The 21,305-nt window shown below is 58.3% G+C and overlaps 1 protein-coding gene across 1 annotated transcript; it reads right to left on the bottom strand.

The window, feature by feature from the left end:
• Positions 1-1,038: 1,038 nt before the first annotated feature.
• Positions 1,039-7,727, bottom strand: CXXC5 (CXXC finger protein 5). Its single transcript, XM_059825453.1, has 2 exons — positions 6,911-7,727; positions 1,039-1,931 (listed from the first exon to the last, which is right to left on the bottom strand). Exons 1-2 carry the CDS (start codon positions 7,694-7,696, stop codon positions 1,887-1,889), a joined length of 831 nt encoding a protein of 276 aa, XP_059681436.1. The 5' UTR covers positions 7,697-7,727; the 3' UTR covers positions 1,039-1,886.
• Between the last annotated feature and the right edge of the window lie 13,578 nt (positions 7,728-21,305).

Raw genomic sequence — 21,305 nt, 5'->3', positions numbered from 1 at the left:
GTTTTCCCAAGGACATTCTGCCTGGTCCTGGCATGTCGCTGCCCGGCAGGGATGGAGCCCACACGCTGCCGTCACCCCCCCCTGCCTCCGGGCGCACATCTGGCCAACAGATGCTGGCCCGAACGCTGGCTGGAGCCGGGGACAAAGGCTCTGGCTACCTCCTCCCAGCAAGGCAGAGCCGGCACTGCAGGATCCAGGCAGATCTGCCTCTTCCCCCAGGCTGGGATGACCCTGGCTTTATGGCCAGGAGACCCTCCCGGGAGCTGGAAGGGGGTACGCGCACCCCACCTGCCCAGTGCAATGCCAAGCACAGCACCCCAAGTGCCAGCAGTGACCCCGCCATGGCCAAGCCCATCCAATGTCCCCTCCATCCCAGATGGCTCCCGCTGAGCCAGTGCCAACATGAGGCCAGCCTGGAAAACCCTCCATCGGCTGCACCAGACGCTCAGCCTCCTGAGCTCACTCACCTTTGGGAGCTCATTTTGGAGTTCTCCTGACAAAACGAGCCTCACCGTGGTTCTCCGTGGCACATTAATGATACTGTTTTACCAAAACGAATGGCGTTGTGCTACCCGGTAAAACTCCAGGCAGGTCAAGCTGGGAAACATCCCCGGGAGGAGCCGGGGCTGGCTTAGCCCAGCCACTGCCAGGATTAACCGTGGGGATTTAGCAGCCGGGACGACTCCAGCTCGGCTCATCGCACCGTCCCACCTGTGCTGGCCACCGCCACGCTCCAGCATCGTCACCGACGAGGTGCTCCCGGTAGCCGGCAGGACCGCATCTGGCAGCCGGCAGCAGCGGTGGGGACAGGCGCGTGGGCAGGTGAAGGCAGGGGGGGACTGGCCGCCACTGGCATTGGGGGGCCTGGGCGGCTGGAAAGAGGGGTGGGAGAGAAATAACAAAGCTGTAAATCATGACACAAAACATGCATTCATTTTATTCACAAAAACAGCCTGGATCGCTAAAACATTACAAACAGCATTTCAATTTAATGATGTAGAGAGAGCTGGAGAGACGGGGATTTGAACAGAAGAGAAATATCACTTTTCGTAACTGCTTCAGCACAGGTCCTGCAATATTATTTTTATTTTGATTTTCACTTCAGTAAGTTTACAAAAATTACTTCTAGGAGTAAACCGTTGCAATTAGGAGGTTTTTCTGTACGCAGTGTTTCTTGTTCTATATTAATAAACTAACAATGACTTTTTTTCTTTTTTTTTTTTTATTCTTTTTTCCTTTTTCGAAGACCGCCAGTTGTGTAGCAATTGTTTTCTTCCACCTTTTATACCGAACCTCTTGCGGGTTAAACTTACATAGGTGAATGGCTAGGAAAAGGGATACTACATCGCTTTAAACATATTCTCATTTATAAACATGAAGTTGAGGCATTCTAGAAACTATCCACTCTATTGTATGATGGGAAAGAATCAAATAAAAAGTATAAATGAGGGTGCAATTAAACAACTGTGCTAAATTACAGTAGTGCTTATTAGTAACTAGATTTTAAAAGGTTACTGTAAATTTACATTCCCTACACAAGTACTGCATCTTTCACACATAAACAACATCAACACCAAAACACAGAAAGAAACTGATTGTCCATACTCTGTCTATTAAGTCTTGGTACTTTACAGATCCATTGTTTTTTTCTTTTAATTATTTTTATTTGAAAAGCAGTTAAATGTCTGACTAGGACTCGAAGATGTTAAAACGAACGCAAAAAAAAAAAAAATTATAAAAACAGGAATGAGATTTGCGAGAAAATATTTTTGGTTCTAAAGAGACACAGGTGCATCCATTCATTTCAGCCAAAAATCCCTTGCCTGAGACAACACAAGCAAGCAGTGACATTGCACTTGGATGACAGAGCTTTGGGATTCCCGTTCCTACTGGAACCATCTGAACGCGGCTCCTGTAGGAAGCATCACCTTCTGGAAAGGAAGAGAGACAGGGAGGGGGGACAGAAGAAGAAGGGACAAGGCGTTAGGTCGGGTCCAGCACAGCTGTGTGGCACCAGGGTTGTGCACCCACACCCCCCCCATCCCCATCCCAGCATCCCGGTCACCGGCTTCGGGACGGATCCAGCCTGGGCTCGGCATCCCCCAGACACGGCCACGCATCCCAAGGTTTCCAGCCCGCTGACAAATGCCGGGATGCCAGCCAGAGGGAGACGGGGGTTCCCCCGTCACCGGGCCCCCCCTCCCCAGCAGGGCACCCAGCACAGCAGTTCAGCCATTGTTCCCGTATCCCCACGCTGCGGCCGGCACAATGGTGCAGCCCCCGACTTCCCCTCCAGCTGATAGCAAGGACAATGGCCGGGCCGCGGTGAGCCAGCATGGCCCGGCACGGTGGCCCCCTCACTGCCAGCCCCCACCTCCCCTGCCACGGACAGACAGACACCCGGCGGACAGGAGCCCAGCCAACAGACAGGTTTATGAGGGCATTTGGGGGGAAACTGAGGCAGGGAGTGAGCTGGTCGGGCTTGGGGCCACCACACCCAGGAGCTGCTCAGGACACAGGGGACATAACTCCGATGCCACCTGGCCACGATGAACAACCTTGTCCCCAACAGAGCAGCCCCGGGCACCACGGGGGACCTCATGGCATCTCGCAGGGGAAACGGGATGAGTCCCACCAGGCTCAATCCCACACGCAACAAAGCGCCCAACAACAAATGAGACCTCTTTGAAGCCACCTCCGGGAAAGGTGGTGTGGGGCAATGGCCCAAACAGCTCTGCGGTCCTCTGGAAGGAGAACCTGGGACATTTCCCAGCTGGATGGGGTGGGAAGTCTGCACAACGTTCATGAGACCATGGGTGGAGTATGCAAGGACTACAACATCTCCCAATGCCAACAGCCCCCAAACAAGGCCAAGCCATGCTACCCAGCAGATAGGACCACACGATCACCAAGAGGACATGCCTCAGAGGACCCTTTGGTTCCTGCATCTCCAAGCAAGCAAGGGAAACCAACGGGAAAAAAGCCACAGGCTGCGGTGACGGGCAGCCAGCCCCAGCACCAGCTCCCAGCGTTGAGCCCGTGTGCAGGGCTAGCGCACCTCATGAGTTGTCCCAAGAGTCAAAACCATGCCACGTTCAGGTCCCTAACCCCACACAGGAGCCAGCTGGCTCTCATCAGGTCCTTCTCTTGAATCAAGACACCCACCAAGCCTCAGTGAGTAAGCAGGGCAGCATCTCCCCCAACCCCTGCAGGAGGGACCCCTATGTGCTCACGTCCACGGGCACCATGACCCAGACATGGGGCTTGGGCAAGGGGAGGGTGTCGACAGGCACCTCCTCCTGCTCCCGACCCATGTCTGGTCCTCGTGGCAAACTCAGCTGGGGCAGTCAACGAGCAGAGAGCTGCAGGCATCACCACTTCCCCAGAGGTCTCTGCAATATGTAATCAGGCATTTGGGGAAGACACAAGTGCCTCTGGCCAGTGATGCACGGGGCTGTGGCACAGCACACTGTCCATGCTGGATCCCACCCAAGGCGCCGGATGCAGAACCGGCAGGGCAGAGCGTGGTGGACTCACTGGCAAGGGCCACCTACTCAGATACATCATCCCAGGAGAGAGGAACGACGGGAGAGGGGGGTCCTAATGGGTCTGGAAGGAGATGTCTGATACAGGCCACCTTAAACACCTCTGCCCCTTCATTACTAAAGGAAGACGGACAACCAGATCCAATGCCGGTGCCCAGGATAGATCCCCCCCTGTCCCCATGATCATAGAATCACAGAATGGTTTGGGTTAGAAGAGACCTTCACAGATCACCCAGTCCAACCCCCCTGCCGTGCGCAGGGACATTTCACTAGATCACGTTCCTCAAAGCCCCGTCCAACCTGATCTTAGAACCTTCCAATGATGGGGCAGCCACAACTTCTCTGGGTGACCTATTCAGTGTCTCACCACCCTCACCATAAAATATTTCTTCCTTATGTCCAACCTAAACCTGCCCTCTTCCAGTTTAAAACTGTTGCCCCTTATCCTGTCACAACAGGCCTTGGTGAAAAGTCTCTCTCCATGAGACTCATGTGAGGGTGGCAGTGACCCTCACACTAGCGCTACCTGGAGCACTAAGGTACTTCGCCAAGGCTTCTCCAGATGGAGAACAGCTCTGTCGGATCAAATCCCGACTATTCATGGCCTTCATGTGACATACAGCTCTGGAGACAATCCCAGGGTGACCTGTCCAGGGCTGGCCACCAGTCTCCACGGCATTACGCAGGGTTGCCCACTCTGGCAGAGCCCAGAGGAGCCTGGTCAGTGCAGGGATGTGCTGCTGCCTGCTCCAAGCATCCAACCTGCCTCACTGGCCTTGGAGCCTCAGCCGGCCACCAACACACCGGGACACCAGCGGCAACCACTTATTTGGGCTCTGTAGATGTGCAGATAAAGCTTAATGGCGGTAGAGGGATTTAGCCCATTTTTTTTATGCTGCCATAAAGGTTTAATTCTTTTTTTTTTTTACTGCTTGATTTTAGAGCAACGTTTAATCACAGCTGTGGCCCCTGTTCGGGCTCTCTGAGGACACTCCTCTGGACGCAAAGGGGTGGCAGACCAGAGTCACTGCTCTTCTCCCAGTCAACGACACAGATCTCTGCAGGGGGGACGATGCTTCACAAAGCCCTGTGAATTTTTCAGCCCCATATAAAGGGCCACTGAATGGCTCCTCCTGTATCAGGCACTATGGTGTGATGACACCCCACCAGGACCAGCAATCCATGGAGCTGCCGAGTTGGCAGCAGCTCTGTGTTCTGGCCACGGTCACCTCCAGACGGGTCTCCAACACAAGGCAGGTGCCAGTGGTTGGCCCAACGCAACGCATTACCAAGGCTGGTTGACGTAGGGCGAGGTTTAACAGCCCAGTCTTTGACCCAGGTGACCTTGGGACATCAGCTGGGATCCCAGCGTCCCTGTCCCAGCCACACACGGCCACAATCTTGTTCAACCCTACCAAGGTCAACACACAGCACAAGTGGATATCCTGAGAGAGGGGAGGATCTGCTCTCTCAGAGGGGAGGGATGGTGATGCCCTGGAGTGACCCACATCTGCCCAGGCGTCCATCCCCACCAGCACATCTCTTTTCAGCCTCAACACACCTATGGTCATGCCCAGGAGGGATGGGGACCCATCTTTGGCGGGGCCCAACTCTATCGCATGAAGAGCCCTATTTCAGTGGCTCCAATTTCTCAGCCAGCCGCAGGATGGGGAAACCAATCAAGGGGGTGACTGTTTCATGGGCTCCCGGCACTATTTATCATCCTGGACCCAGCGCAGTGCTGGGAGAAGGGAGCAACTCCTCCAGCTGCTGTGAGCTCCGAGTCTATTGACCCGCTTTAGGACTCTTTGGAAAAGATCAACTTTTTTTTTTTTTCCCTTTCTCCCTTTTTCCAGATCACTGACTCAGCAAATTAGAACAAGAATATAATTTAGCAACACAGTGGTTTTTGAAAGACACAGTCCCCCTCTCCTCATCCCCACCGCCCAAACAGACTGTTTTTTCCCCTTCACTATTCATTCAGAGCTGATGCTAATTGAAAAACGTAGAACGTGGCTAAGAAAACGGTGGGTTGTCTCTTTGGGATGATCAGAGGATGGGCAATGCCCTCATGCCAGGATGCGCAATCCACCTGATGTCCGGGTGACTTTTTAGCTGTTGTCAGCTCTGGGGATGCACTCACCAGCAGGAAGAAGCGCGCCGGCACAGCTGACAGTGGGATCAATTCCCAGAAAAATCAAACCTAGCTTAAGCACAACACGTGGGGGACCCAGCAGACAGGTCTTGGCCCAGAGCACCCACGGGTGTGCAGCAAGAGGCAGGCTCTGCCAGAGCAGCGTGCCCATGCGTCACCCCTGCACCGCATCCCAGCGCCGCCGGCACCCAGCCCTCACCCACACCACACCACGCCACGCCACACCACCAGCAGCTGCCCACAGCCTCGGCTGAATTTCAGACCCACGCAACAACCTGAGTCACTGGACCTTTCCTGTGCTCCCCACACAAATATCGCACCTCCCCGGCACATTTGGCAAGGTGGCACCCCAATACAATGGCGGCTTGCAGTGGCTCTCCTCCAAGGCCAAGGGCAACACCCATGGGTGCACCGTGGTGGGCAGTGACAGCCCAAGTACCACCCCAAAGCCTCACACCAGGGGATCCGGGCATCCCCGTGCTCAGCAGGTGTGGCAGGAGCAGGGGTGCTCCCGGCTCAGTCGGGCGCCGAAGCAGGCGCACCACCTGCGGGGACTGCAGCTCAGCTGCCACCGGGAAATCCGGCTGGTGTCTTATGGACTCATCCTGATCGCCCCAGACAGATGCTGGCCCAAGGAGACCCGGCACAGCCGCAGCACGGGAGATGCCGCCCAGCACACGCTGTTTAACCACCCAAAACCAGGGACCGCCATGCTCCTGCTCAGAGCAAAGAGTGAGCTAAGGGGCTGGGCTCCAGCTGCACCACGGCCACGGGTTTCACCCTCACCGATCACCCCCAAGCTCTGCCCCGAAAAGCTGCCTCCTGCCTCCCCGTCCTCTGACCCGATCTCTGGGTTAGAAGCCGCTCCCTGACTCGGAGAGCTGCAGCCCCCCCAACGACAAGGGATGCCGGCACTGAAACTCAAGCAGAAACCCGCTGCTGCCCATGCCTGCAAAGGCGAGAGCGAAACCCAGCGCGCCCGGGGACCCCGGGGAGAGTACCCAGCCCTCCTCCCCAGCCAATCAACCCCGTAAGGGAGGGCAGGGACTGGGGGCACTGGGCAGAGCACACATCTCACGGTGAGAACTGTTAATGGAAAAGGGAAAAATAAAAAAGTAAGAAGTACCAGGTGTTTTATTATCTAGGGCAAGATCCGAACCCAGGAGCGCAGCCCGAGGAGGGGTTAGGGTGCCTGAGAGGGGCCGGTTACCTCCAGTGCTGCAGAAGGCTTCTTTTTGAGTTCTTCACATTTTCGGAATTTGCAAATCTGGTGGCCAGTTTTGCGATTCCTACAACTGCTGCACTGCTCGCAGTTTATCCGTCTTCGGCAGGGCGGGCACATGCCGCATCTTTTCCGTTTCTTTTTCCCCGAATTGATGGCAGATGCCAACTCATTCTGCATGGGGTACTCTGCCAAGCCAGCCATATGGAGCGCGCTCTCTGCCAGAAACACGCCGGCAGGGGTCATAATGAAAAGGCCTGGGTTGATGGGAAAAGCCCCCAGGTAAGGAAAATCAGAGGGGCCGTTCATTGTCTCTGCAGCTGAGACTGCCTCCATGTCAGAGATACCAGTCCCGTGGTCGCTTGCTAGAGGAAGATGCTCCTGTACCACTCTTTTGAGCATTTCTGTCGACTGAGCAAACTGTTGTAGGGCGGTCTGTCCTTCTGAGGAGATCTCCGACACCCGGTCTAATTTGCTCAGCATACTAGAGATGTTTTTGTGCTTTGAGGTAGAATGACTTTTATCCACAGTCGCTTCGTTGCCATTAGCTAAGGGGTTGCCTTTCTCTGAATGTTCGCTTACCGAGCTGCTGCTACCAAAGGTGGAATAGTGGGAGAGTGGACGGGACTTCTTAAGACTTTTGTTCAAAGGTTCACTTATTATTCCACTTTTGTTCCTCCTCTCGGAGTTGACAGGGGGTTGAGAGTCATCTTGGTTATTTTTTTCCGTCTCTGGCTTGTTCCCAGTGTCTTGATGGGAGCCCGAATTTGACATGGTGCCCAGAGCACAACAACAAAACCAAACCCAAAATTAAAAAAAAAAAAAAAAAACAGAAAAACCCCCAAAAACCCACCCCCAACGCCAAAGCGAAAGATCCCCAAAGCCCTTCTGGTAGCACCAGCCCGCCAGCCACCGGGGAAAGCTCAGATGGGAACGCTCATCAAGGGGGCGTCTCCTCCAGCGTCAGCTGCAGAGGACTTCAGTCCGATCTCAGTGCAAAGACATACTCTGCAGCTCCGGTACACAACATGCGGCTCTGGAAGTAGAAAAGAAAAGAGAGTTAGCGCTGGCAAGAGCCAACGGGCTTTTCAAAGCAGCTCTTCCTCCCCCTGCCATGAAAGTCTCAGCGCTGTGAACAAAGAAACTCCAGGGGACGGACCTCGGTGGAGATCCGTTCCGCTGCTCTTTAAAAGGGTCGCCATCCAGACAGAAATGGGGAGTCACAGGGGAAGTTCTGGCCTGGTAGCAATGGCACTCCGACACTTAAAGGCTCTCTGCGCCCGGCTCTCCTCCCCCAGGGACTGCAGCCCCAGGGAAGTCACGGGGCTCATCTCCTGCTCCGCTCCAGCGGCATGCGGCCCCCACGCCGGATGGGACCGCGGGTGCCCGCGGGATGCCCCCAAGCCAGCAGCTGGAACTCATGCAAGGGGCGCCTGGTCCCCACCCTGCAGCCGCCCATGTCGCCCCGTCCGGGTGCCACGGAGGCAGTGGGTTGCAGGGCTGCGCCCCAGCTTCCATGCCCCCCCCCCGGATGATGCTGCTCACCCAGCTCAGGCTAGGCTGCACCCATCACCCTCCTCCTACTCCTCCTCCTCCTCCTCCTCCTCCTGGACCCTTGTCCCCAGGCCAGCACAGTACACCAGTGCTGGGCAGGGGAAGGAAGCCACATGGGGAGCTGTAGCATCCACCTCCGAGCCCCATGGGGGGCTGCAACATCCACCTCCAACCCCATGGGGAGCCACAGCGTTCACCTCTAAGCCTCATAGGAATCTGCAGTGTCCATCTCCGAGCCCCATGAGGAGCGGCAGCATCCACCTCTGAGCCCCATTGCTAACCTCCTGCCATGCCCCGGTGTGCCCTGCCCGCACGCCCACCGCAGGTGCCCGGCCGCTCCAGCGCAGGCAGGGGCTCATTGGCGATGGCGAGAGCACCCCCTTGGCAGCGTTCCCCGGAGGGGGGGTGATGCTGCCGTCCCTGGGGTGGCTCTGGGGCAGCTGGGCCCAGTGTGGCTGCAAACACTTGTTGTGAAATTCCTCCTCCTCCCCTCCCGAGCACGCACGCACGCACGCACAGGCACCGCCGGAGTAATCAGGCTTTAGAGGAGAAAAGCTGCAGGGCTTAGCGGAGCAGGAACCCATGTCCCCACCCCGGCAGCAGCTGGGGGAGGGCAGCGCCGGGAGGAGGCCCCTCGGCTACCCTGTCCCTCCATCCTGGCTATCCCGGCAGCCTTCTCTCCGGAGTCCGGGCAGGGATGTGGCCATGTGCAGAAAGCTCTGCTGGGACCCTTGCTCCTGCCCAGGGGTGAGGCAGCAGACCGAGGGGCATCCCTGCACCCCCTGCACCCCACTCCTGCTCATCTGTCACCCTTCGTGTCACCTTCGTCACAGCTGAGACACGATACAACCCCAGCAACCCCAGTACAGCCCAGGACTCTTCCCCATGGATACGGCTCGGCAGCCGAGCTGCGGGCATCGCCATTAAAACACTGACAGGGGCAAGGTCCCTGCGCCAACCACCGCGGTACTGGCAGAGGAAGACAGCTCGTCTCACCCCGGTGCTGGAGCCGGCTCGCCTGCGGAGAAACCCCCCCGCCCTCACACTAAAAACCGCTTGCTTCAGCTGCTGCGGGATTTAAGATGCAGCATGGATCGATGCAGGGCTCGGGTTCCAGCCTGGAGCTCGCCAGGCCACGTGGGGAGGGAGGGCTGCGGCGGCAGGACGGACTGCCCTTCCCTGAGCATCACGCTCCATGCCGGGCAGGGGGATGCTGGGCGGTGGCGAGGCTGGGGTGCACCCTAAATGGGTGCCAGGGGGTGGGTGAGCCACTGCTGTGCAGCTGGGGGACCCATCCCCAGCTGCCGGAGAGATGGGAGACCTGTCCCTGGAGGCGTTAGGACGGGTCACACCTTAACACCAAAAGCAACGGGTGCAGGGGCTGGAGCGGGGAGTGCAGCAGGAAAAGCACTGGACGGGAGGATGTGAGATAAAGCCACCCGGCGGCATTATCTCGCGCCCGCCCGCGGCTGCCTTCCTGCGGCCCTGCACCTCTTCCGCCCCGCGGCGCAGCAGCCCCGCTCAGCCACCGAGCAGGGAGTCAAGCGCCAGGCCGGATCAGCCCAGGATTTACCAGTCTGCCCACTCGCCTCGTGGTGTTGTAACCGCCGAACTGCGGTGCTGCTGTGATGTTAACCGGGGGTCTCCAGCCACAACCAGGAGCGCACCTCACGTTGCTCCAGCAAAGAGTCCGAGCTGTGCCCACATGGGGCTAGCCGTCACACCAAGGGGTCCCCCCAGCCCCACAGCACAGGACAGGACGGCAGGGTCCGGGCACCAAAGGAGGACACCAGCTGCAGGCACGCCGCGGTCGCCGTCTCCATCAGTTCACATCTTCCTCTGCAGCTGGCCATACTGCCCAGCCTTCCCCAGCCAGCTCTAGCAGGCAGCTGCCCGCTGGTCCCACCCTGCCACGTAAATTGGGTGCTGGCGGCACTGAGCCCCCGCCAGCTGCAGCCCCCTCCGACTGGGGCTGATGGCTGCAGAGCCTGGAGCACAGCCCCCTTGAGCACCCGCTGCTGCGGCAAGTGGCACTGTGGGAAGAGGCCACCCCGGCCCCACACGATGCAGCTCCCCTGCCACTCATAGGGACAAGGGGCACAGCGCCGTGTCCCCTCTCAGCCCCGGCGGTGCAAGGTGGTGCCCAGCTGCTGGCACGGGGTGCTGCGCCAAGCCGTGCCGAGCCGTGCCGAGCGGCGTCACCGCACAATCCCGCCATTGTCCCAGCCGCCGCTCTGCCTCCGCCAGCTCCCACCATCTGCAACCACCCAGCGCTGCCCTCCAGCCCCGCCGAGCTGCGCTCCTCCGCAGCCACCGGGCACCGCTGCCACGCGAGGTGGGACGGGTCTGTCCCCACGCTGTCTCCCTTCCAGGGACCCCAGGACCTGCTTGCTCTGGGGTGCTTGGCTAATTTGCACAAAGGGGGTGTTCCCCCCCCCACCCCAACACTGTGGGACCACCCAGCGCAGCAGACATCTCAGCTGCTCCTCACCAGCCTCTGCCCGGCCGGGTTGCTAATTGCAGCGGGGGGAGGAATTAATGATCTTAATCCCTTCTTTATGATTGACCCAAGTAAAGACTGCGAGGGCCCCCCCCGTCCCGTTTCTGCCCCTTTTCCGGCCCCCATCCCCTGGGGAAGGCGCCGGGCAGCGTCATCTGGGTCCCTGTCAGAAGGTGCTTAGTCCCGGCCGCGGCATTAAGGGGCACGTGATGGGCTCCCTCGCCCGGGTCTTTGCACCAGGCAGCTTAGCAGCCTGGAGGGACGCCAGGGTTCAAGGGGACACCACCAAGGTCGGGAGGCCCCAACCCACACCCAGGGGGTTCCCAGCCCTTTGCAGAACCCTGCTCCCCACCCTGCAACCCCCCCACCAGGTACAGGTTGAGCCCACAGGGTCTGAAAACCAGGTGCCCCGGGGGCTCAAGTGACCAGTGAGCTACAGCACCCGGCAAGGCTATCACTTGGGTATCACCCTCTCCGCTCCCACCAAGATCCGTTTCCACGGGGCACCCCAAAAACCTGACCCTCGTCAGCCCAGGCTGGGACAAGGCAGCAGCACTCTCCCATGGTCCAGAAGGGGAGAAAGGGACCTTTCCTCTCCCTGGGGCTTCCCCCCGGAGCCCAGCCCAGCACCACCCCACATCCCCACTTTGCTCTGCCCCGGAGCTCCCGCCATCCCGGCACACAGGCTGACCTCAGGGACAGCACTGCAATAGTCCTAACAACTCCGGAAAAAATAAAAGGTTGCATAAGGATCTCTGGTGGTCCAGCACCCGGAGAAACCGTTGCCAGTTGATGGACTAAGAGTCTCCCTGATTGCGGGCACCATTTACCGTCAGAGGGGAGCAGGAGAGGAGCTTTGCTTCTCGTAAAAAAAATGACAAGCTGCGATTTCCAGCCCGCTCCCCTGTGTTATTTCACTGCATCACTGGAAAGCCATCAGCTCCTGCCAACATAAAAAGTCTCGTCTTCAAGAAAGAACTTCTGCTTTCCTTTAATTTTAAATAAATCAACCTCCTCCCGGAAAAGCCGCCGGTCGGTCAGCCGTGCACAGACATGGCCGTAAAGGGAGAAGAAAGCAGCAAAGCCGAAGCCAAGCTGCTCCCAGGCTCCAGAGACAAAGGGAGAAAATAAAAGTTCGGCTTTTTTCTAATCCCTGGGCGCTGGGTGGGCACTGGGGGCAGCGGCTTTGTCTGCCCGGAGCAGACAGAGGACAAGGATGGAAGGGACCCCGGCGTCTTTTCAGCCTCGGGAAAGGCGGTAATTGTCCCCTCCTCCGGGTTTTTGTCCCTGCTTCCTCCCCCTCACCACATGGCTGCCCGCCCAGCACGGCCCCCACCTCCTAGCAAAGCCCTGGTGATGGACGGACAAACAGATGGACGGATGGAAGACTCAGCCACACCACGGGCAGACCTAAGGAGGGCACCCGCCACCAGCACTTGCCCCTCTCCAAGGCATCCCAGGAAGGGTGTAGGTCGAGGGACAGTGCAGCTGGAGGTACCTTCCCAGCTGGAGGTACCACTTGCAGTTCCAGAGAGGGGACAGAGGTGGGCCCCGTGCTCCTCAACCACCCTGGCCAACAGCCATGGACAAGACCTTGGGATGGCCAGGATTGCGGGGCCATGGGTGGTGGGAGTGATGCATGGGGAGTCCCAAGACACTCTTGAGGTATCCTGGTGTCTGAAACACACCCCGGGATGAGAAAAGCCAGCAGGTAGAACAGGACCACCACCCTGTAGCACCGTCATGGGTCAGAGGGTCCAACTCCAACCCAGGTCAAAGGCTCAAGAGTACAAGTACCACCAAAACAAAGTTCAAAGCAGCTCCAACCCCAATGCCATAACACCCAACTCAGCTCCCAGGTACCTGATTTCCACAGCACAGTCGAACCTGCTGCTCCCTCCACCGGGTGACACAGGTCAACTGAAAGCTGGCAGTGACGTCTCATCACAGCCTCATCGACCAGAAGTCGGGCAGCAGGTGCCAGACCAAAGAGCTACCAGACCTTTCTGACCGCACAGGGAAGCACCACCAAGTCCTGAGCTGCAGGGGACAGCCAGGCGAGAGCTGGCCACGGGGACTGATGGCAGGGCAGAGACCCATGGCACCATCACCCCTGGGCTGCTGCTTCTGCCAAAGCCACGTGGGGAAACAAGGTGAACCAAGAGAGAAATCAAGCCACGATCTCCCAAGACTGAACGTCCCTGCAGGACATTCCTTCAGGGAGAACATGGTGCCTGATAACCAGTCATGGACACCCTGAGGCAAAGACAAGGACCTTCATCTACATTGTTTGCAAACCATCACCTCTGTCAACCCAACAGCCCCCAAGCTCTGCTCTTCACATTCATCCTCCCAAAAACTGGTCCAGCCAGAAGTTCGACTCCTGGATGCACCATGGAAGTTACCGGCACCCACTACATTTTCTCCAGACATCAAGAAGGGACGCCCAGGCCTGGAGGGGGGGGAGTTGGGCAGTGTCGTAAATGCTAAGCCTCACCCTGGGTGTTTGCATGTTAACGAGCCAGAGGTATGACGGGTCGCCAGATGGACAACTTGCATGGAGATAGTTCATCTCCCGTGCTCCAGAACATCCTTCGAAGGGCCAGTCATGGCAGCCGCTCTGCTCATCTCTGCTGCCGAGGTGGCACTGAGGGACATTAAGAAGCCAACTCCTGAATTAAAAAGGCTATGGAAGATTAAATCCAGCATCTGGACTTAGCCCTGGAAGCAGATGGCAAATCATCATGGAGCACAGAGTGGCTTTCACCCGTCTCCTCCTTGCAGGCAACCACTCTGCTCCGGTGGTGCCTCCCAAGAGTAGCTCTGGACACACACACAGCCTGGCCAGCAAGGGCCAGAGACATGCCCTGCCATGCACGTTCTCCAGGGATGGCATGGTGAGGCCATGCATGATGTGGTGAGGCCATGCATGATGTGGTGAGGCCATGCCGCCGTCCTGCATATGCCCAGCTGAGCAGGCAGGAGGTGATGCCACCTCCCCACCGGCCAGATGGGCTCCCCGCGCCAGGGCTCGAGCAAAGCCATCTTTATTTCCCCACTGGTGGTGGGTTTCCCCACGTAACTATGGGTGCTGCGGGCTTCCCAACCCACCGGCACACCGAGCCAGTATGGCACAGCCACACAGGGATGTCTGACTTGGGCAAACACACCCAAGCAAGGCTGAGACCATCACAAACGTGCCCTGGACTTCCAAGGAGGTTACCACTGTGAAGAGGGCAAGGATGTCCCCAGGGACACCACTGCCTCCATGCACATCCTTGAATATCACCCTGGCACCATCCCTGTGCACATCCGGCCACCCTGGTGAGCTGCGGTGCCGACACAGCCAGAGCCACCGCCATGGGGACCAACCTGTGCCCAGGGCCACCCCACACCGCCCAGCTGGGAAACGTGGCTGCGTCCTGCCTCCGCAGGGTGGTGGTTACGGATTAAGGAGTCTTATATGTCAGACGACCAGGCGCTCCCTGGAAATCCACTTATCTCCGCTGCCACTCGGAGCGGCCGGAGCCGGGCGGTTATGGAGATAACGCGATTTGAAGCATCCACCCGAGCATTGCAGGGCTGCGGGTGCCCTGCGGACAACGCCAGGCACCTCCTCCCCTCCTCCGCTCGCCCAGCTGCTGCCCAGAGAGCCGGGTGACCGCACGCTGCTCAGCCGTGGGGAGCTGCACCCCACCTGCACGACCCCCCCCTTCCCCAGTCTGGGGGGATGAGGGAGGCTTGGCAGCCTCACCTCCCCGGCGCTCATCCATCCCCACCCCATGCCAAAGCTGCACCAATTCGCTGCCCAAATCCTAAAACGACTGTAACTAAAACCTACCAGATTGAGCCTCGGGAAGGGCCCCCCCGCTTCTCCCCCCGCTCCAAATGGGATTGAACAGATCTGCGCTCGCACGAGCCCAGCTCGCAGCCAAGCAGCATCTGACATTCACGCGCCGTGGCACGGCTCTCTGCCACTCGCCCACTCCCCCCAGCTTGGCATCGCCTTGCCTAACGCTGTCCCCCTGGAGATGCGGCATCATTCCCAGTCCAGCAGAACCCCCCTGCCCTCTGCAAAGCCCCCCCGGATCCCCCTGGAGGGACCCCAGCTCTTTGGTCCAGCAAGTCCCCAGTGTCCCCTCCACCAAGGGAGGTCCCCAAAGTGATTTCAGAGCTGTGACGTTCAGGAGACCAGGTTGAATGACCCAAAGATGTTGGGGCCAGGTGGACGGGGGGCAGGCGCTGCCCGGCGGCAGATGCTGGCAACAACGGGCATCCCGGCAGGAGCCCCGAGAGCCACCGCAAAGTCCCAGGCAAAGCTTCGCCCCTGGGAGACCTGCACACAGCCCGCCGAGGCCAAGCTAAGACATGCGAATCGCTCCCATTAACAGATGGGGTGATTACAGCGTAAATTACTTGGGGTCTAACCAATAACCAGGTCATGGAGAGACCGACCAGCAGGCGCAGAGCTCCGAGAACTTAATTAAAAATAAGAAAAAAAAGTTGTAGGCACAGCCTACAAGGCCTGAAGAGCCCCATATCCATCAGTGCCATCTCCAGGTGCCACCTCCAATGGTGTCCAAACCCATTAGTGCCACCTCCAAGTGCCACCTCCAGTGGCATCCAAATCTATTTGTGCCACCTCCAAGCTCCACCTCCAATGGTGCCCAAATCCATCAGTGCCACCTCCAAGAGCAGCCCCAGCCTGGAGAGGTCCCCTTGTGCTGCTGGCTCTCTCAAAGCTCCATCTCTCCACATCCCACCAGGCAGCTCCATGGTGGCAGAGCACAAACCAAGGGGCTGCTCCCGAGCCCAGGAGAGCCGGTGGTGGGAAGGGCCGGTGCACCCGTGCCAGCACCTGTGTTGCCATCACCACTGGTGAGCAAGAACTGTGCCAGCAGCGTGAGCGCACACTCGAGAGCACCAGGACCAACTCAATGCATTTGAGTTTGGTCATTAATGGGTGGTGGGGACCTTGTGGTCCTTAGTGATGAGACTTCCACCTCAAGGGTGGCAGGGCAAGGCTAACACCTCTGTGCCTGTGCCACATGGACCAAGCGAATGCAGGGAAGCGAGGCAGGAGCTGTGCAAGCAAGGGTGCAGCGAGGACCCAGCCTGGTCAGCCACCCCTCTGAGGGCTGAAGAAGACATTGGCATCTGAGAAGCATCTCCATCTCTCACATCAAAAACACCCTGGAGGGCTGGGTCCCCGCTGCTTCTGCGCCAGCAGGATTAAAGCATGCGATGCCCCCCGAGCCCCCTGCAAGCACTCGCTCCTGAAGGCGACCACTTTGGAGGAACCGCTTTTACCACCAGGAAGGCGGCGGCACCATCGGAAAGCCGCCGGGGTCCGCAAATGGCAGCTATTGACAGATGTCTAAGAGGACAGTGAATAATCCCGTCTTCCTCTGGGAGGATTCGGGTCGCCCTCGCCCTTGCCAGGGGTTTATCCATTGTCTGGATCTGCCGGCAGTTGTTATTTTTGGTCAGCACTACGTTTTGCTTGGCCTCACTGGCAGCGGGGGGAAATAGGAAGAAGAAGAGAAAGGGGAGGAAGGTTGCTTAGCCAGGGCTTGGCGGGGGGAAGACCATCTCGGCTTTGGGAGGGGGCAGTGGGACACCCCGCAGCCCTTGGGGAGTCCGGGTTGGTCTCCTCCCAGCCCCACAGCCATGCTGAGCACAGCCAAAACTCGCCACAGCGATGGGGCTGGCCAACCCAGGCATCACAGCCTCCCCTGGTGCCCAGGGGAATTGCTCCCAGTAAGCCCAGTGGACTGGAGAGGCTTGAGAGGTTTTGGGGGGCAGGTCTTGCTGCCCAGCTGCCAGCACCCTCCTGCACAGGCAGCAGTCGGGGTCATCTCCAACAGCAAAAGAAAGCGCAGGGGAGCTCTGGCAGGGACGGGCAAACCCTGCCCACTGCCAGCCCCATCCCAAGCCCTGCCTGCAGACCCACACATGCCTCAGGTCCATCCAGATGGGCCAAAAAAGGCTGGGGAGCCTCATGAAGGCAGGTCTCCGACCTGCCCTGATCCCCCGGGCTGCAGACCCCCATCCCTCAGGCTTCATCCCCAGCATTGCGGCATTCCAGGCAGCAGGCAAGCCCCACCAGCAGGTCCCATCCTCCCGGATGGCTTGGGCTCGCCAACGCTGCGGGATGCAGCTCAGCCAGCCGCCAGGATCCACACCGTCCTTCCAAGCCGGGTACAACAGGAGGTGCGGGCAGACCCACAGTAAAAGGCATCCAAGAGCTCCCAGGGAGAAGATGCACAGCCATGTCCCAAGACTTTGCGCTTCTCCCCATCTACCCGGCAGCGACTCAGGGAGCATCCCTGCTCACCAGCAAGGCAGGGCTCGCCATCCTTCTGTGCGTCACCTTTCCACCGCCACCCGGTCTGCCTGCAAAGCGCGAAGACAATAAAAAGCTGCCTCCCCGCTCGGCGGGCTTTCACTCTTGCATGAGATGGAGGGCACGCCGCACAAAACCGCCTCTCCCGAGCTTTCCCCACGCTCAGCACCACTTGTCATTCAAGCAAACCCTGTGGCCTTTAAGCTGCCAAGGTACCAGAGCTGCTCCGGAATCGGAGTTCGCTCGGCTCCTGCCCTGGAGCAAGGAATCTGAAACACTGCCACTGGAAACGAAACAGAGCATCCGTCATTTTACTTGCCAGGAATACATCCAGCCCCCAAAAAAAGAAATACTGCCTGCTAAAGAGCCAGCAACAAAAGCCCTCAATTTCACCGGTGAAGCAGAGCCCGGCATCGGGCATTTCCACTCCGGTCCTGATTCTCTGCCGAATTCAAAATCACCCAAAATAAAATGAGCAGCACAGTTGGGTCAGGGCCGGAGGGGCTGGAGCCACCCCGCGGGCCGGGAGGAGGGTGCTGGGTCAGGACAGCTGGTGGGGACCAGCAGACCCCGCCTGGGATGCTACAAGGAAAATCCATGGGTTCGGAAAAAAAAAAGCAGGTGGCAGAGGCAGAGCTGGAGGGGATGAAAGCTCCCTCCCACCGCTGCCAAACCAGCGCATCCAAGCACAACCAGCCCCGTGCCGGGGGTGCCCTGGAGAAGCCACCCCGCCCGCGGCCACTGCCAGCATCCTGCCCACGAGCCGCCCCCGGCCAGGCGGGTCGTCATCCCCCAGCCATTCCCAGTCGCATCCCCAGGAAAAGGAGCAGTGTGTTCCCAGCCAGCCCAGCCCCCAGCCCAGGCACGCCAACCCAAATATCTGCAAGAGGCGCTCCCCTCCATGGGAACGGCGACTCGACACAGAGTTCACATGCCCCAGCAATGCCTGATTAAACTCCCAAACTCCAAGGGAATACCCCTGAGGCTGTCTGAAGATAAGCTAGGAGCTAGACTGCTCTCAGGAAATGCAGGAACTGGGAAAGAGCAATCACTTTTTTCCTTCTAAATCCAGAATAATAGACAGCAAACCCCGGCGTGCTCTAGCTCGGACGCAAGCGCTCGCCCAAGCTCGCTGCCGTGTGCACCGGGAGCTTCCCGCTCCCCGGCATGACCAGGAGGTCACGGGTGACCCCAGCACCAAGCTGGATCCTGCCAGAGGTGGTGGGGATGGAAACCGGAGAGCTCAGGGCAGCACAGGCGAGCTGAGCGTGACCTGCCAGGCTCTGCATGCCGGGCTGGAAGACGCTGAGCGAGAGGAGAGTGCTGGAGACCTGGGCAGAGGGAAGGAAGGCTGCCACTGCAAGGCCAGTGGATACCAGAGGACAGGGACACTTGCTGCCGACACCTCCAGGACCTGTGATGCTTTGCAGGTGCTCTGTCATTTCCGCTCACCCTGGGAAACACCGCAGATACTGGTTTCACCATCCTCGGGTCTCCTGCAACCCACACCGCCCTTCTCCTCCCCTTTGGCTTCTCCATGACATGTAGTCATAGCACTAGACCCACATCTCCCAAGCAGTCCGTACGCTCAAGGGCATGAGCAGTTGAGGAAACCATGTTGGTGCAGCGCCCAATGCGATGGGCGAGCTGGAGCATCCCAGGATAAAGAAGAAGGAGATGATGCTTCTCCCTTTCATACCTGATGGAGCCCAGGGAGCAACCAGCTCCTCGTTCTCCGGGACAGCGGAGCCACAGGGAGGGTTTGCAGCACGTCCTGGCGATCAGCGAGCCCTGGCACTGGGGCACCCCAGGGTTAGCAAGCGAGAACAACAACCCCATCCTGGCTGCCAGGGCTTCGATGGCGACCAACTGTGATGTCATAAGCGAGAAGTTCTACCTTCAACCAGGACCACAGCCAGGAAGGAGACCTGCACCAAACGTACGCCATGCTCTTGGATGGGCAAACATGTCCGAGGCCAGAGGAGCACAGGCGATGTACCTACCCCACACCAAACTCTCCTTCGGAGATGTCTAACAGCAATCTTGGCTCTTGACGCTTCTTCAAGAATCAGCCCAAGAGGAACGGTGTCTTCCTTCCCTGTGGAAGGACGGAAGAACAGCAGTCCTGGGCAAGCTGATGGGAAGAATCATTAGGAAAACAGTTCCCAGCAAACCACTGGGACAAGAAGTCCTGCCTCAGAGATGTGGTGGCACAGTGGGGAGCGGGTGTACCAACAAGGCCCAGCTTCCGTCCTTCATTGGAAACCAGTTTGGCTGCAGAAAGCAATTGGACTGCTACAAAACACTTAAGATTTTCACTGGATGTCTCGCACACAGCCACAAGATCTTTCCATACATGAAGCGGGCTTGTAAGAAAGGTGGGGACAGACTTTTTACCAGGGCCTGTCATGATGGAACAAGGGGCAACGGTTTTAAACTGAAAGAGGGCAGGGTTAGGTTGGACATAAGGAAGAAATGTTTTATGATGAGGGTGGTGAGACACTGGGACAGGTTGCCCAGAGAAGTTGTGGATGTCCCGTCATCGGAAGGGTTCGACGTCAGGTTGGACGGGGCTTTGAGCAACCTGATGCAGTGGAAGACGTCCCTGCCCATGGCACAGGGGTTTGACTGGATGATCTTTGAAGGGCCCTTCCACCCAAACCATTCTCTGATACTGTGGTAATTTAACCACCAGCACCGTGCCTTATCAAAAAAGTGCAAGTGAGACAGGTGAAGCTGGAAGAAAGAACCAGCTGGTTCTCAAAGAACCAGCCACAAGACAGTTGGAAAGCAGAGCTGGGGCCCTGGGAAGGAGGAAGGGGCCACCGCCACCACCAGCCATGACATGAGTCAGAATGGGGGGACCCTCAGACGAAAGAGATGCAGGACACACAGTAAGAAACAGAGGGGTTCACTCTGCGTGGCCTCAAGGAGAGCGGCCGTGGAATAATCCGGCTCACGAGATGTCGCAACATGGAAGAAGATGGGGAAGTGCCGCAAGACCAAGCCTTGAGCATGAAGGAAACACCACATGGTAGAAGCTGGAAAGGGCTCAATGTGGTGAGCTTATCGCACTGGAGATGTGCTTTGAGGAGACTTGATCACAGGGTGTAAGCATCCTTCTGGACTCACTGGTTCTTCTTGGTACCAAGCCAAGTGTCTACAACTAAAACTAGAGTTAGATATCAATGCTTCTGCTTTTTCTCACTTCCCTAAAAGCTGAGGAACAAGGTGGCAAGCTGGAATGGCAGGGAACAAGCTGGATGTGGTTGTCACAGCCAGCACCTGCCACGTGGTGGTCCACCCCTTCCCCAGCCAGCCCAGGGTGGGTTCAGAGCCCCCAGCCTCTTCCCAGGAACCTGGTGCTCGATTGGTGACCCCCTGCAAGAGAACCATCTTCCTTCACCCATGCAAAAGGGTTTGATGCCATGTCCTCCTGAAACCCAACACCCACACCCCCATCTCCAGAGGTGTCCACCTGCCGCAGCGCCGGCAAGCCCCTGAGATAGGAGGAACGGGGCCTCCAGAGCACGGGGCACCAACCCAAAGGGTTGACATCCCCACTGCCCGCTCTCAGCTTCCACAACGGACATCCTCCTCCATCTGCTGCTTTCTCCAGCCTGCTCCATCTCCTCCTCCTCCCTCTTCCCCACGTTGGTACGACCATGTCACAGACTCACGGACCTTGCCCCTGGTGACTTGACCATGGTGGCAGAGCCCAGGGGAGCCTGGGGGACGAGCAGGGGCTGTGGGGGTAAGCTGGGCAGGGAGCCCAAGCAGCGTCCATCCCCCAGCGAGCAGGATTGGTCTTGCAGGCGGTGGGTGGATCAGGCAGAAAGAAACTTGTCCCTGCGGCTAGGATGAGCCACCAGCATTTTAAGGACTGTCCACACCACCTTCCTTGGTCTTCTGGTGGGTGGTCGGCAAACCCAAGGCGTGACTAAGGGCAGGGTGGGGAACGCTGCACTCACAAAACGGAGGAA

The sequence above is a fragment of the Gavia stellata genome, chromosome 16 (assembly GCF_030936135.1).
Source record: "Gavia stellata isolate bGavSte3 chromosome 16, bGavSte3.hap2, whole genome shotgun sequence".
NCBI lineage: Eukaryota > Metazoa > Chordata > Aves > Gaviiformes > Gaviidae > Gavia > Gavia stellata.
This window is presented reverse-complemented; position numbering and strand designations above follow the sequence as displayed.

What these genes read in the sequence shown, in the direction of transcription:
- CXXC5 (XM_059825453.1), bottom strand. Translation starts at nt 7,696, where the DNA reads ATGTCAAATTCGGGCTCCCATCAAGACACTGGGAACAAGCCAGAGACG. An exon ending in AGCCTTCTGCAGCACTGGAG is followed by an intron (nt 1,932 to 6,910) that starts GTAACCGGCCCC and finishes CTTCCTTTCCAG; the next exon opens with AAGGTGATGCTTCCTACAGG.